General features: G+C 39.6%; 1 protein-coding gene across 2 annotated transcripts in view; it reads right to left on the bottom strand.

Annotated features, from left to right (window-relative positions):
- CAP2 (cyclase associated actin cytoskeleton regulatory protein 2) overlaps positions 1-17,663 on the bottom strand; it is a 69,288-nt gene that overhangs the window by 12,995 nt on the left and 38,630 nt on the right. For both annotated transcript variants that reach the window (XM_068397247.1, XM_068397248.1), the window contains 3 exons: positions 10,672-10,815; positions 10,353-10,438; positions 8,491-8,596 (listed from right to left, as the gene is read on the bottom strand). In XM_068397247.1, the coding sequence (XP_068253348.1) occupies positions 8,491-8,596; positions 10,353-10,438; positions 10,672-10,815 (336 nt within the window). The remainder of the gene's footprint in view (positions 1-8,490; positions 8,597-10,352; positions 10,439-10,671; positions 10,816-17,663) is intronic.

Below are 17,663 nucleotides of genomic sequence, written 5' to 3'. Positions count from 1 at the left end.
ACCAGCTTTGCTATTTGCAAAAAACTCTTCAGATTAACTTCAAGCAGATGTTAAAAACAGAGTATCTTTACATGAAGAGTATTAAGAGCCATTTGGACTAGCAAAGGCGGTTATTTGCAAGCCGCTTTTCTTCCTCTTTTATTTCAGCTGTTTGCCTCGGTAACAGCTGCTGTTCTTAGTGCTGTGGTGTCTATAGACATCACATCAAGTTATGCTGATAGCCGACTGTTCCCAGTAACATGCTGGTGTGGTCATTTTTCCATCGTTTGCCAATAAACCCCTTGTAAGAATTATCAGGGGAATAGATAGCTTCAGCCTTACTTTGTGAAAACGTAACACAAAAAGAAGCCATTAACTTTTAACCTGCTAGCTTTGTATCATAGTGAAATTGATTTAAACCTTGTTCCTGGAGCTTTCTGAAACAGGGGAAAATGTAATTCTCTAAGTAAGGTCCTATAAAGAACAGGAGATGCAGACCCTGTGGCCATGTAGTAACAGCTCCGTAGGGGATGGAACATTCCAGAAATTTCCTCTTAAGGAAAAAAATTGTCTTCAGCCTCTGACTAAACCATGCTCTGAATGGGGTGACAGGAACGGGTCAGGGTTTGCTCCTTGCTGGATAGCCCGGAGCCATCTGCAGAGTGGCCCAAGGGCCTCCCATTGACTGTGGCTCGGCAGCTTCCTCTAGTGACAGTGTCTGAAGCTGCTCATGGAGCTACGTCTGATAAATGTGTATTATCACTGGGCAAGGGTTTGCAGGATTGCAGTACAGCCTCAAAGTATGTTGTATTTCTACCTTTATCTTGTAGGACTGGCAGAAGGGTGAGGTACTCTTCTTTTTCTCCTTGCTGGCTATCTAGCTGGCTCACTGGAAGAAAGAAATGACTGTTTATGTTGAGGCAGCTGGCTGGCTAAAATTCATCTCTGTTGAATCTCATTTAATTCCCCTGAAATTACAGTGGAGATGAGTGAAGCCCTTTGCTTCTGAGAAGCTGGGCCTTGTTACAGCACATTTCTCCCAAAGGCTTCCCCTGGAGCACAGGGCAACAGTCTTGTTAGAGAAATGAAATGCTATTCATGCATAACAGAAGCCCTCTGGATGCCATACTGTCAGTAATTTTTGGTGGCCATGAGCAGCTTGACATGTGTTTAGGTTAAACCCAGCTACTGAGAGACAGTAAGAATTTCTTTTTATGTCTTATCACAGATGTTACTATTTCCTGAGCTATTCTTGCTGAACAATTCCCTGGGTTAGCCCTTCCATGTCACTGTTGCTATATTTGTAGTTTTGCAGCAGCAAGGAGCTCTAGTCAGAGGCTCATATCTCTGAGGATATGAGGGGCTTATGCGCCGGGCCCTGTACAAACACCCGTGATCTTCCTCTGTGTTTATCCAGCTTTAGGTTGACACAGGACAGCATGGAAACTAAGGGGAACAAAGTTCTTATGGTGGCAACCTGCTGTGGAGCATTTGAATGCACACACATTTCTTGTAGCTGCAATGGTCATTTTTACTCAGGACAAACAGATTATAAACATCTATATAATGCATATATATAAATTATAATGCATGTGTATAATATATTGTAGCTATTTTATTAGTCATTCATATTAAGAGGTAAGTATCTATTTGCAGCTGAGGCAACAGGTGGCTTAGATAGAGGCATAAAATCCCTTCCTTTATTTATTGAAAAGCTGCCTTTTCACGGCAGCAGATAAACAGCAGTCTTAATGGGGACTACATTCTTCTCAAAAAAAGAGATATCTCTGTTTTCTCCCCCTCCTCCTTTATAGTAATCCTAGTTTCACACCTAAAATGATTTCAGCGTTTTGTATTGTTCTTTCCATACATATGCACAGCCAAAGACAAGAATCATGAAGCTCAAAATATCATGTGTCAGCCTCTGGGAACAGGTGGACTGTTACTCAGGGGCACAGAGCTCTTGTTAAGGTGTTTTTTGTGTAAAAGTAGCTTAGCACAACAGTTCTATTACCTACCAAATTTAAGCCACCTGTCTGCAAGGGGTTATGCTGCCCTGAGATCGCCATTTACTAGATGAAACAGCTGACTTACAGGGTCTGTAATCTTTGTGAGTTAAAACACAAAACAGCAAAAACCAGGCCAGCCTCTTTTCTTGTTACCGGGTCTCACCAGAATTAATTATATCTATCATCTGCTGAGTTTTCAAACTTTGAAGCCCCTTTTAATACATTTCTGCCATTTATCACCTGTTCAGGATTTAAAAGGGTGCTTACATCTTCACGGTTACCCAACCAGAAGTGTTTTGCACAGCCAAGGTCTTCTAAATCATTTGAGAACTGTATGCTAAAGTAATTGTCAACAAGTAACCTGCTCCCACAGGCACATTAAACCATCTTTTACTTACATAAACATTCCATTAGAAAGAAGACCAATCCCTTTAGCAATATAGCGAAGTTTAAATAGATGTGCCTTTTCCTTTTCTCTCCATTTTACATACTTTCAATTTTCTTTTTCCTTTCCTTTTTCCACTGGAACTAGGTTGCATTATGTTACCGGTCAGGTTGCATTTGACAGCTGTTGTCAAACGAGCCTCTCCCAGGTTCTCCCTTAACCTGTCTGAATGGTGTTTGGTCACTGATGTTAAAAGGACACCACTGATAGCCAGTACAGACAAATATTGTCAGCCAGTGTTGGAATAAGGGAGTAAAACGACTTTCTTTCAAAGGGACGTGGATGTAATTGAGGCAGTCTCCACCAAAGAGGCAACTGTTGTAGAGTTGCCAGGATGGCCAGTTCCTAAACTGACACTGTACCAAAAACTGAACATTGCCTATTCTCTGAGAAAGAAACAGCTGAGATTAAAGGATGCAAATTTTTCAACAAAGAAGTATAAGGAAATAGGGAAAGGGAAGGGAAAGGAATGTAAGGGGACAGGAAAGGAGAGGAAAGGCTATGACTCAGAAAAATTCAGCACTCTGAGAATGTCTACGTCTTATCCAAGATACAGGCATTTAAATCAGTATATCTATGCTGCCCTTCCTTCTATCTGTGTGAGGCCTCTGGGACTGCAGCTGTGGCTGTGGCTGGAACTTGGCACTACAGTTTTGACCTTTAGCTTTAGTGAAGTGGCTCAGATGATGGCTGCTTGATAAGTGGGTCAAACTAAACACAGGGTAGAAGAGGTACTGGAAGGATACTAGGAGGCTTTTGCCTGCAGAAGTTGGTCTTTTTCAGCTTGTTCACTTCAATATGTAGAGAGACGATATATTACAGGAAAATGTTTTGATAGTACAGGAGAGAGGCAGGGCCATTTTATAAGAAAATGTCTAGAGGTGATTATTTTAGACAAGAATGAAATGGCCGAAGTCTGTACTGAGACAAGTATAATTGCACTCAGTCAGGCTAATGGAGGAATTATGATGGTTTGTCTCGGTGTGGAACCTGTGGAGAATTTCAACTTTTAAACAGCATCTTTAGAGTTCTATCTAATGAGCTATAAATATTTTTTAAAATGATATTTCAGGAAAAAAAGACTTGAAGATACTGTGTTGGCTTCAATGGGAACAGGATATAAATAAATCTCAACTGCTTGTAAAGATGCAGACTTCCTCCTAAGAATTTGTTTTGATTTGTAAATGGAGAGAGCGGGGAAACATTCGTCATTTTAGTGAAATTCAGTATTAGAAACTAAACACTCTAATGAAATTCACTGCTAGTTTGTAAATATTTCCTGTTTGTAAATAATCCTGCTGGCAAAATACGTCCTAAATGACTATGGTATACAAAGAACAAAAACTTAACTGCAGATCCACCTGCCACTGAGAGAAACATTCAAGACAATTATCCTTGAGCCCGATTTGTTTCTTAACACTTACGTACAAGAAACTACAGCAGTCTCTCGTTATTACTGGTTGTTTTCTTGCTGCAAAGTTAACCTGCAGAAACAGGAGCAGAACTTTCACTTCCCCCAGCTTACTCACGCAGTCCTTGTAGCAAACAAACTTTTATTAGGCATTCTTGTGAGCTTGTATTACATCTGTTCCTTTTTTTCCATCACCAGAAAAAAGTAGAGAGGGAAGAAAGGGCCATGCTTCAACAGAAACCCTTATTTAGGAAAAAAAAAAAAAGAAAAAGAAAAAAAGGGCACTTGCTGTTTATCAGTAAGAGCTGAAAAAAGACACAGGTTACTGTTACAGCTGTAGGTTCCATGTTAAAGTCAGAAAGTTGTAGCCAGCAAAAATGGCAGTTGCTGCATGAGTAAAATGCTACACCGGGCGTTTAAAACATTTCATTGTAATAACAGCTTTTGCATAAGACTCATTGACATCTGAGAATGTTATGTCTGGTAGCAGATTAAAACTTGCAAATCTCCATTAGGTTGGTAATTGCTATTGTTCCCTTTGTGCAGATGGCTAAATTGGGATGTAGTGATGATAGTGAAGTGCTACTCACCACCAGGTATGTGTGGCAGAAGGCGGCTCACACTTTATGTTCAAAAAAATGAACTACAAAATTACACTTTTAAGGAAATACTGTAGATCCATCTGACTTCCACTGACAAGCATATTTTCCCTGACATATGCACAATCAATTAGTGAAAATGGATACTTCAGATCATGGTGAAAACACAAAGTGGAACATTTTACTCTATGGGACAATCCTGCTCACAAACATACATACTTAAATATGTATTTCTTCTGTGAGCACAGTACCAACAAATACCCTAACCGTATCCATCATGTCTTGAAATGCCCGTGATTTACGTAGGGTCCAGTTTTGTACCACCACTCCACATGGGAGCAAAACAGGCTCAGATACACAAAGGTCTCAAGGTCCTTAACTACACTGATTTCTTGGCTTTCTCCTCACGTGGTCCCATGCATTTGAGTAGGATGCCCTCAAGGAGTAAAATATTGTCACACATCTTGGCAGAACCAGAGACAAAGTGAATAAGGAGAGAGAATTGTGTTACATCCAAAAACCTGTAAGCATCTGTTTGTATAACAAATTTATTATAAAGCTGATAGAGGTAACTTACTGTCAGAGGTGACTGCTGAGCCATTATTTCAACCTTTTGCACCTGTTTTAGTGTCTGTCTTGTAATTTATTAAGACATTTCTTTCTCTTTCCTCTAAAGTGCCTGCCTGTGTGCTTACTGCCAGAGCCAGGAACACTTTACTGCACGCACTAGTGATCTGTTCCAAGGTCGGCTGCAGCTGCCCTGTGCAGCTTGATGGAAGGGTACAGGGAGGCTGGAAATGGCACAGCTTTGTGATACTGCCATGGAGCATGGCCAGACACATGCACATCACAGTATGCAGTATCTATAGGTAAAGGGGCCAACTGCCCACTAAAAAACCTGTCCCCTCCTTTTTGGAAAGCCAAGCATGGTCTGATCTAGGCTGATGCTCCTGGAGTTTTGTTGCAGTTCAAGCTATGAGAATACAGCTCTGAGAGAAGCAGTAGTTAATGTTCTCCCTGACTCTTCAGTCTCTTTAGAAATATCCAGATATGTTACTTAATAGCTTTTTATATAAAGCTTCAAACATTGCTTTGTTGTCTTCTGCAGATATGAAGGGTAAATTATCGGTATAAGGTACTTTTAAATCTGTGCTTATACAGGCCAAACTTTCTCTCTCCCTTTATAATAAAATAGCATTTCTGCATCAATGTCTCCCTTTCATACATGTGCCACTTTCTTAATGCCTTGCCAGACTACTGCTTTTTCCTTTTTTTTCCTTTTATGCATATAAGTGGAAGCTGCTGTGTGCAATGATTAACAACTGTGTCTGGAATATATCTACAGCTTTTATATATATCATATTTCTGTCTAGGCCCTGATTCTGCAGACCTTTATGCTTAACTTCACACAGCGTGAATCTGTGACTTTCATTCTCACTTTAAAATGTATAACGAAAATGAAACTACCACTTGAGTAACTCATTGCTTTCCTGAATGTATTTGTTACCAAGCTTCACAGAAGTATTTAAACAACACTTAAACAACAAGCTAGTTAAACAACCTGCTAACGTACTGGATTCTAATTTCCTTACACTCACATGAAGTAAAACTTTAAAAAATTATACAGTCATAAAAATGTGTTTGTAATTTAATCTTTCTGACACACATTACACAAATGATAGTTTAAATGAGACATACTTCCAAGACAACTTTCAGATCTTAGTGATATCCAAAGTGAGTGAAATCAATACTTCAGATGCAGTAATGGGCTCATCACTCACGATGCAATGAGCACTGTTGGCAGGAAACTGTGCTTAATATGAATAAACAAGTCACACCTAGATTTATATTCAGCAATTTCTTGCACAACCGAAGAGAGGCAAATAGAAAGACCTGACGGCTGAGATGCTGGTTTTAAGGCCAGTCAAATATAATCTGCAACAGCTACACTTCTGAACAAGATTACTAGTACTCAACAGCACTGAGAGCTCCTCCTGTTTGATCAAATGGCTATAACAAATCTTTATCTTATAACACTATTTCCATATTGTAAAGTTCCTTTAAAGGTGAAGGTGATTCTTTCTCTGTATTAACAAAACTAAATTTATCCCAGATTCTCGGGCTAATGCTGATAACAGGGTGCTACAATTTCTTTTCCTTATCTAATAATCATTTTAAAATCATTAGCTCTTCTCACATTCACTGATTATAATAAAGTAGGATGTAGCAAGTGTGAAATTTTGTACTAAATTAAGGAAGAGAATCATGTTTAATATATTACATTTTTACTATAGAAACCTACAAAGCAGCAGATAATTCCAGTCTTCTAATTTAACATGTTTAAACATTTTTGCATTGCTTCAAACTAAGAAGTACACACAGATCATGGTCTCTCCTGTGTTTGAACTGGCACTTGAATACCTGAGTACTGTAAGGCCTTGTACAATGTTTAATGAAGGGTATGAAGAGAAAGTTGCATAGTCTGAGCACAAGTAACACACATTCTCTTACATGGTTACCACCTCCATACAGGGGAAGATAAAATAACTTTTCCAGGTAACATAGAATCACAGAATGGTTTCGGTTGGAAGGAAACTTTAAGGATCATCTAGTCCAACCTTCCTGCCATGGACAGGGCCACCTTTCACCAGATCAGGTTGCTCAAAGCCCCATCCAACCTGGCCTTGAAAACTTCCAATGATGGGGTGTCCACAACATCTCTGGGCAATCTGTTCCAGTGTCTCACCACCCTCAGAATAAAAAAAATTTTCCTTATATTCAATCTAAACCTACCCTCTTTCAGTTGAAAACTGTTGCCCCTTGTCCTGTCACTACAGGCCCTGGTAATGTCTTTCTCAGTCTTTCTTATAAGCCCCCTTTATATATTGAAAGGCCATAATAAGGTCTCCCTAAAGCCTTGTTTCCTCCAGGCTGACAACCCCAACTCTCTCAGCCTTTCTTCATAGGAGAGGTGCTCCAGCCTTTATTCCATGTTAAAATACATTCCATCCCAAAGCTCTACTTCACTTCCCTATGTTTCTGAGTTCTTACAATGTTTTGGTCTGGGAATTAAATTATCCGGTGGCCTACATCAGTCCTCTGAATAGTCATTCAATTTTTTAAAAAAATTATTTGCCTACACAGAAGAAATCATAAACTTGGTGTGAAAGACTGCATGTGCAAGTATGTGAGTGCACTGGTAAGTTTAGGAGATGATAAGAGCAAAGAGCTGGCTGATTATATTTTTAATATACTTCAGCAATTCTCCTAACCTGATCATAAACATAAGCACATTATGAGAATAATATAGAACATTGCATCAATGTAGACAGTGGACATCATAAATTCTTACTTTATACCCAACAGAAAATTAATTCTTTATGTTTATACCTCTCTTAGAGAACAATATTAATTGCCATCATCTTTCTATGTATCTCAGATGTAACGCACAGATGTTTATATAAATACATAAAGGGAGCATAAATAGTTAGGCATACAGTTATATTTACTCTCTATATATGTATTTCAGAAATTATTTCTGTATGTAGAAAATAACGGTTTTATAAAGATAGCTATTTATAAAGTAATAAATTGGTATGTATCCCTTGGGTTTCTTTTTCCTGTTACTGAATCTCTCTCTTTGTTCAGATTCTTTCCACCATTCTTCTCCTTTCCCTGTCACGTTCCCCCAATTTTCCTTTAGCCTGACATATCCTTCAAATTTTTTGGGTTTGTTTTTGTTCCTATCTTCTACTGTGGCAGGCCGGGAGAAATGTGTCTGCCTCTCCTCACCATCTACAGGTGGGGGTTATGGCTAGAATCATGCCAAATAATTCTTCCCTCTTCCTCCAAACCTGTACTACAATGGCCTGACACATCTTCTTCATCTGTCTTTCAAACTTTTATTGGCTTGGTTGGGAAGTCCATGGACCATGACTTCTGATCCTGGCCTAGATATTTGTTTTTCCTGAGCTAATGACCTGCGATAAAAGTCAAATTGGTTACTGGAATTTTATGCTTCTTCATGAAGAACGAAAGAGTACTTACAGTTTTACTCCAGGTGAGACCTGTGGTATGATGCTCTTTGATGTAAGCTTGAAGCTCAGACCAGATGTTCAGATATGACTTCACCCAATCAACATGGCGTGTGTCACTGTAAAAACAGAGACAATATTTATATGTGTGAATGTACTTAAAAACAGAAAGCATTGCTACTCATGCTTAAAACAGGTAAAACCCAATGTCTGCCTTGAAGCCATGGACAAATGGGTTAGCAGGCAGCCAGTCAGCCCAGTGCTGAAAATACTGAGGCCTACTACACTGGAAAGCTTTTAGATCCTTCCAGAGGACAAAGAAGGGCAAATGATGCCTCTTGCACAGAGTGCTTCCTGCTGGAAGGGTGTGTCACCATCCTGTTCAGGCTCAAAGGCAACTGAAGAAGCACTAAAGGTATATGGAGCTGGGCAGCAGCTACCCAGACTCAGTCTCAGGGTGCTGAATTTTAGAAAATTAAATATCTGTGGGTTCTGTAAGATATTCTAGCTTCCAAGTTCGAATGTAGCCAAGGCAATACTAGATCATGTTACTGTCATCAGACTAAAATATTTACACATCAAGAATTTTTAAAGTGCAAGTCACAAGTTGGCTCTGGAATCATTATTTGGAAGGCTTAGTCTTCCAAAGGGACAGTAAGTGAAAACAAGAAATATGTAGAGAGAGAGAAACTGCTTATAAGATGGAGTCCTTACTTATGAAGATCCAGAAAAGAATTATTACTGAATAGTGATGGCTATGAACTGGATGCTCACAAGACTTGGGTGTCTACCTCCTATTTCTTTCCTTTGGAGTTTGATGCTTAATACTGCTGAGGATCTGGGTCAACAGGTTTAACCAAAAGCCTCCTGAAGTCAAGGGAGAGCCTTCCACTACTTTGGAAGACATTGTGATCTGATTCAGTACAAAACAGGAAAAGAATTCCTTATTAGGGGAAGAACTAAACACCTCACTGATATACCCTGTCTATACCGTTATGTGAGACATTTTCTTCTCCAGAACAAGTACTTCTAAAGCTACATTGTAAAAATCTTCAGTCACCCCAGTAGGTACCTTCAGTAGGTAAACCAGGCTTCAGGAATAATACATAACATATATATAACATATATAGTATATAATATATATTTATACATATACCATAAATAGAAATATATATAAAAGGTTTTTATATATGTAAAGTTTTCCTCACTAAAGAGGAAAAATTTAACGGCAAGTATTGTTCTTCACTGGGATATGGAATTCCAAGAGCCAAAATCTGGCCTCCAGAAGTACCAAATCAACAGCATTTATACATGACTTTTTTACGAGGGCAAAGGAAGGACCTGTAGTTTTTCTCTTTCTCTGTCAGCTCACAGATCTCATTCATGGAACTTTTCTGTGAATTCCTTGTGCTCTTTAAGAACAATGTAGTGGTAGAGAAAAAAATCCATTTGAGAGCTACAGAATTAGATGCTCAGTTGTATACACCTACCACCTAAATGCACATTTTCCAGCGAAGAGCGAGAACAGCAACAGTATGAGTGCACAAGTGAGACAAGGATGCATAGCAGCTAGCTAGCCACCCACTGATATGTAAATATGCATTTGCATATAAGCTTATGATGCTGGAATGCCAGAAAATTAAATATAATCCTATAACTTGCAGAAAGCGAAAACCAGCAGTGCTAGTGCTGCTGCCATTCTCACTGCAACACGCTGCAAGTCAAAGATTAGGAGGCGAAAATATACTACTGCAAGCAGGTTTTATCAAATGCTTTTTAGTTTACAAAATGCTTTCTGTGATGGCATTGTGAATCCTATTGGTATGGTTAATGCTTCGTTCTCTGGCTAGTAGATACTGGGGCTTGGCAACATACCTGTGCTTGTAGTCCTTTAATACCCTGTTAGTATAAAAGGTAGCAGCATCATTCATCTCCTTGACATAAGGGCCTGGTTTAGGAGACTAGGACCATCAACCCATGGTAGCAGGAAACAACAGAAGGAGAAAGGAAGTAAAACATTAGTCAGACACCTTCCCTGATGTATTAGGTATATTGCAAAACACCTTCTTGGGTGTATTAGACTGAAAAACTGTGTGGATGAGACTGCAGAGCTCTGCAAGATTCGGAACTATTCTGGGCCACAGTGTCCAGAAGCGCATTTACAGCCCTCCCAACCATCCCATGTGTCACTCACCACTGCTATCCACCCAAGGGCAGGTATGCTTTCACTGACGGCTGAGAGGTGGTTGAACATTTGACTTCCTCTGTTCCTTTCTCTGAAGTTCTGGATTTCCTGAATCTTCTCTGATATTGGCTTGAGAAGCATTGCCACCTCATTCTGGAAAAAAAAAAAAAAAAAAAAAAAACGACACTGCTGTTACAATGGGTGGTCGAAAAACACCCTGTGGCTTAACATTGTCCTCCCTGTGCATTTGATTTAACAGTTGGAAAAAAAGGTCAGCATATTCTCTACATTGAAGTAACAATTTAATTACCACCTTCTGAGTGCAGAAGCAAAATGCACAGACATTAAGTATTAATAATGTGTTGCAGGAAAAATTGTTCTCAGCACTCACAGCATTTTTACATGCTGCCCAGGTTAAGACCCATAGAGATCCCATAGCTCAGAGTTAGCAGAATGCTTGTATTTTTCATCTGATATGCCTGGAACTTTTTGAGAGTCTTTACACTGCCTTGAGTCTTTCAAGTTATTAACCAAGTTGTTCTTTCTATAAGAAACACAAACTACTTGTTAGGTTAGTGGCCTCTTATCATCTGGCAACAAGACTGAGAAAGTAATACACTGAAGGCAATATCAATTTTAGCTTTCCCTGTTGGGAAGTTTTAATGTTTTAATTTCCTTTGGCTGCAAATAACGTGGGAGGATTTCGTAGGAAACTTACTGCCTGCAAGCCATGGTTTGGGGGAATTCTCCTGTGTTAATCAGAAACTAATGGTATCCAGGGGAATGCCTGTAGAGCGGAAGGAATAGTGTCTGAGTGAAGAGAAAAGCAGAATGAATATAGAAGCTATCCAAGCTCTTTCCTGTGCAACGTGAATGCTAATCACACTGGCCCAGTGTCTCAGAAAAACTAATTTAGAGCACTAACTTACTGGGAAAAATTCTTCCACTCAGAAACAGCACGTTGAAGGACAAGGAATCATTAGTTTACAAGCACAACAACTGCTGTACCTTGCAACCCTATAAAATGATTCTGTAAAACCAGTCCAATTCTTTATTGCAAAAGTATGCCTGCAGAACCCATACCATGTCCCACCAAAGACAGTGCACCGTTCTGATTTGCCCTGGCACTTTACTCGGAAACCTCTCAGGCCACAGCAGAACTCCATATTTCTTCTCACCTTTTTTCAGGACTACTTGTTTAACAGAATTAAGCGCTTGTTGGAGACAACTAATCCTCATATTCTTGAGGACTAATGCTGTCATGACACACACAAGATGATGTGAGCATATGTCCTGCTTGATCTCTGTCGTCTGTAAGATATTTCTTTTCACCCTTCCACAAGACCTCAGCTTTACAGAATTTTATGGCACCTTAAAATATACATGTCTGCTATGGATCAACATAGGTCACAAAACACTCCAAAAAACAAGACAAAAAGAGGTTCTGCATTTTAAAAGGAATTTTGATCCAGCTATGGAGACTTAATATTTTAGTGGTAATGTAATTTTGAGAAAGGCTTATGCATCTGAAATGCATGGGGATATTTGTTCCTCTCCTACAACAAAGTGGGTTGGGAGAAAACAAATATTTACAGTATTACTGGGAGATGAATAGATTTTTTGTTGATGGCTTAATGACCAGCATAAGTCATTAAGTCTGAAAAAGCCCTGAAACCTCCATGATTTGTAGTTCTTAAAAACTGATTTTGTTGCCATAACATGATAAAGTCTGCAGGAATTCTTCTTTCTAATTTTTGCTTGTTTACAACATGCTGCAGCTGGTTGGTTATTTCTTATTTTGCAGGGAAATCTTTCAAGTATGACAGTAGTTAACAAAACTGAAATTTAAGAAAGTGCTTGTTCTGCTTTGATATTATGCCAGTTTTCCTCCCATAAAGTCTAAGGGATATTTACAGTCCTTAGCTTCATGTGAATCTTCACGGCCCAGTTCCAGCCAGAGAGAATATCAGGGCTAAAAATACAGCTCCACAGATGCCTGGTATATCTAGGCAGCACTGGGAGGCAGCACGTTTCTGTGGATAGGGCACAGAAGTGGGAGTCCCTAAATGGGGGTTCTCTTTGCAGCTCTCCCACCAAGTTATCATCAGGTTTTAGGAAAGCTGTGTTGCCTTTCTGTGCTTCAACCTCCTATATATGAAATTATGCTAATATAGTTGTTTTATTTTGTAGAACACTTTGATATCTACAGATAAGAAGGCAAAATTAGGGCCATTTTCCTGAATGGTAGTGTAAGACCCATGCCTCCTCCTGCTCCTACTAGAAAAGCTCCCAACCACTTTTGTGAGGATTTTCTATCAGTGGTACAGACAGAATTTGTCTCTCAGAACACAGGACTTAAGCTGTCCAGTGAATCAGCTGTTTATAAAAATGTAGTGGATATATGTTGATTTCACAGAAAAGGTGCCCTATGGGAATTTTAAAGGTGAAATATATATTGCTAAGGAAAGTAGCTCAGAGTAATCACTCCCTTGGCACTGTAGTGACACCAGAAAGAGCCACAAAGGGCTTGGGGCTTTGCTCAGCTCTGTCCCATGCGAGGCGTACTGGGAGAGCGGTACAGCCTGCCTCCCCCTCCCCGTGCACTTGTCCTGTTCTGCAACGGCTGCCGGCTGCCTGCACAAAAGTGTGTGTGTTTGTGCAAGCTTCTTGTGATCCAAGTTTCTGTGTAAGGGTTGGACACACAGGAATACAGGCCTGCAAGGAACCACTTAATTGAGTCCTGTCTCCCCGCAGTCAGTTCCAAATTTTTAGTTAGTGATTAAACTGCAGACGAATTACAGTGTGGATGGCATATGGGTAAAGAAAGGCTCATTAATTCTGGCAGTAATGAGTCTTGTTTGGCTCTACAATGCAGAACCAGTTGTGCTGAGGGTTCTAGAAGAATAATCTCTTTATTGCAGTGAATATTAAAACAGCTGGTTGTTAATAAAATGATTGTCTATACTGTATCTCTAAGAAAAAATGAACTCGAGATGAATCAGAGCTGTTGGAAAAATCTTCAGCATGCCTTTGGCATGTGCTAGATAACATTTCTTGTCATCTAAGACACAGCACAGTTGTTTAATAGAAATTTAAGAGTCTTTGTATAAACACCATTCCTATTATGATATCAGTTTTGCTGAAATGTTTAAAAATGCAACAGTGGCACAACTTAGAAATACAAAAGTAATTCCCAGTATGGCTTTATCCTTTTTTAATAATTATTAAAACCAGACGGTCTTTTAAAATATTAATACCTAAACAACCAGCCAGCTTTAATCCATGTCTCATAATTCTTATTAGAAAATCAAGAGCAGTAAGACTATTGCAGTGATTAGCTAAAACACTCCAAAGAAGTTACAGCATGCCACAAGAACTGCCTTAGGCTTTGGCTTCAGAGACTGAACAGTCTCAGCCCAGTCTCATGAAATGGCCTGGCATACCAGTATTCCAACAGACCGCACCAAACAGACTTTCTTCTCCTTCATGTTTTTGTAATACTCACACGAGAAGTTCCCCAGATGACAGGTTTAACAGGATGGGAGCACGTGGATTTACTTCAGGAGAATGGCCAAACTTTTGGGTTTTGTGATCTTTGTGATTTGCCTGTGAAGCCACACTAAACTGAGCGGCTTGCTTAGACTTGGGCTGCTTGAGCCTGTGATTACTTGAAAATCTCAGCTTTAATTTGAGAAAACGTGTTATTTTCTCACGACCATTGCTATCCAGAAACCTGCCAGCATGAATCACAAAGGTGCAAAACCCAGCAGGTAAATAAAAATACAGTTTTTAAAAATCTTATGTATTTTTAAGCTAATCTTACATGATTTTGAGGGGTGAGATTGTTTACTGAAGAATTTTTATGCTGATGGGTTGCAACACAATTCAGAGCTCACTGTTATAGTGTTTAAAGCAACCTGACCTATTATGAAAAAAACATGGCGAGGGAACAAATACTCTATTAAGTTATGCTAACTGAGGGGGTGGCAACCTTTGGCGTAGGAGTAGTAAAAGAAAGCTGAGAGCATTTGGGATCAGCAGCCCCTTCATTTTACTCGGCTGCAACTAGAAGAGCATGACTACAACCTTTAGTCCATGGCCTACAGTTCTGTTTTTTCTTCTGACAGTTCAAAATCTCCACCATACTTACACTGTGTTTTTCACAGGCAAGTTTGAAACACAGAGCTGATTTGAATCAGCTGTCTGTATATGTTGGCAAGTAGTGAAGCCTAATAGGAATGGTTCTGTAGAGCAAAACAGTTGGTGCTGAGCACCTGACATTCACACTAAACACATTTAGGGGAGGCTGTTTTGGACTAGCTATAAATTGTGGTTTAGGTCCTGTCTGGGAGCGTATCTTCCATTTAACTTCATCAGAAAGATAATCAGTTTGTATACTCTAAGACTGCTCTACAGTGTGAATCACAGCATAGTAAATGGGGCTGCTTTGAAGAAAAATATAGTTCCACTGTGAACTAAAACACTAATGTAGACACTGCCATTATCTCTGCCAACAGCCTAGTACAGTCCCATCCCACATTTCATCCTTCCAAGGCATGAAAGATGTCACGGATAGCATCCGCCACACTCAGTGCTAACAATTTAAAAGGTGAGCATCCGCTCTCAGCTGAGACTTGATTCCCTCTATTATAAATGAAGAAAAAGATGTCCCTGAGGAATTCTTTCCACCTATTAAGAGATGTTAGAAGACTACATATTAGAAGACATTCATAGGTGTGAAGACTGCACTCTAGAGGTGCTGCCATTTACTGTAAAGAGAGCCTAGAAAGACACCTTACACAACTCGCCTACCTTGACAGTTAAAGCTGATGAGCAGAATCCCATCCTCTGTCTATAGCAGTAAGATACTGGTAGCGTCAGTGATCAGCAGTGAGTCGCATTTCTGCTATGAGTGGCTATGATTCTAGAACTAAAATAGTTTTAGATTAACTGTAATTTCCCATATTTTGTATTTTGTAACAGGCAATCTGTAAAGAAGACTTTAAAATTTAAGTTAGTCCTTTTTTTGTATATGCGTGGTCCAAGAAAGGCCTGTCTTTTTTGTTGTGGCCATGTATCAACAGTCTGAATCAAAACAGTGTTCAGATTAGGCTGAGGAATAACCTCTTTCTTTAAGTATACAGAAGAAATATTTTTTTTCCAGAGGTGAATCTAAGCTAGTTGGTAACTTTGAGCCTCCCAATGCTGCATCCAGATTCCTCAAATGCTTACTTTATTTTTTTCTTTTCATTATTACTTCCATAGCGAAATACTACCAGCTTTTGTTGGCAGCTGTCAAACTGTTCTTTTAGCACTGCCTATCTCCATCTCTCCTTGCAGAAAGTGTTTCACATTTGGTACCAAAGTGTTGCTCTTAAAATTGCAGTATATCCTAGTGCACCTTAATCCAATGCTTTCTCTGTAAGCATTTTCTGATTGGCAGTAGAGACCATCAGTGAGATCTTTCTCTATGATCATGACATTCATGTCCCTCTAGTATTCTGATATTTTCAGGGTTCAAAGGTGTCCTCCTAACTAACTACAGAGAGACATTAATTTATTCTGGTCCCATTTTCTTAGAATGTAAATCTTCAACATAGTGGGGTAACAAGTGTTTTATTTGTTTGTCAAATAGTACAGGTTTTGCCACTTCAACTCACTGCTGTGCAACAGCAGGACTATGACACAGAGAGACAAATCTGCAGAAATGTCTGGTCAGCTTCATCAGCACAGAAGCTTAGACACATTTGTGTGCTTCCAAAGTGACTTAATTGGTATTTGGCTTTTATTCCTCTTAGATAGTGCATAAATTCCCAATCTAACAGCCAATATTAGCTGTAGCAATTTTGTGCTTTGAGGGAAAAAAAAGGGAAGACCAAACCATAACTCCACATGACAGATTACTAGTTTGGTCATTTGTGGGTTTGTTTTGAAATGTAAACTCTGAGGGAGGGCAAATGGAGAGGAATGTGAAAGACAAATAGCTTCTAACCAGTGGAGAAGTCCAGGTCCTGATACAAACTGCATGCATCAGGTTACAGCAGTGTGGAATCACACCCAACGCTTTTGGCCAGGACCCTGGCTGGTTTTTAAATGGACTTGAACACACTATACATTGTTTTCCTGTCCACTACAGCTCTCCATGGGCAGTACATTCAACACAGAAGGGTCCTCCTGCTTTAGGCACACAGGCAACATCCTACACCTAATCAACAAGAACAATGACACAAATGAACTGTTTTCAACCTTTTGATTTACTATGTCTCAGTCTTTGCTGCTGTGATCATAGTCTACATCAGTGGGGCCCAGGCGATTCCAAGTAGCAACATTCTGTCAGAAAATGATGTCCTGTTGAGCCACAAGTGTTTTCTTCACAACGTCTGAGATCTGACAAGCCTTTGCTAAGGCCAGTTAGGTTTCACATGGGGTATGTCCCAGGACAGGCATGTTAGATGGTGCAGGCTTCCAGCCTTGGACATTCATGTGTTTCATCTGAGATCTCCCTAGAGACAAACTGTAAGACTGCCAAGTTCAATAAGCAGTCCTGGAGTCTGCATAACTTTAAGAATTCAAAAATCATTGGTTGTGGTCTGATTTAGACCAATGTAAAATCAGAAAAAAATTTAAATAACCTGTGAACCAAAAAGCCCTACTTTGCAGTCAGGTGTATCCCCAGTGCTTTCCCTTTCAGAAGATCATGCACAGTCCAGAAATCCTGGGAAACAATTGGGTAGCACAGAGAAAGGAGTGTACTGGTTCGGATTTGTGTTTAGCAGAAATAAAGAATATGATACTTAATGGGAAAGGGAGTGTCCCATCAGCATAGCTCAGTGAGATCTCACATGCCGCAGTTTGAATATGAACATTGCTACAGGCATTGAAAACTAGCCTGGTGATATTAAGACATTATTTTAGGACACGGGAGAATTCCAATAAGAGTCTGTAGGATCCCTAGAATTGCTTAGCAGGTATGTCAGATGAGGAGCTAGACAAGATACAGA

This window comes from Nyctibius grandis, chromosome 3, assembly GCF_013368605.1.
Source record: "Nyctibius grandis isolate bNycGra1 chromosome 3, bNycGra1.pri, whole genome shotgun sequence".
Lineage (NCBI taxonomy): Eukaryota > Metazoa > Chordata > Aves > Nyctibiiformes > Nyctibiidae > Nyctibius > Nyctibius grandis.
Note: the sequence above shows the minus strand (reverse complement) of the source record. Positions and strands in the feature narration are given on the sequence as shown.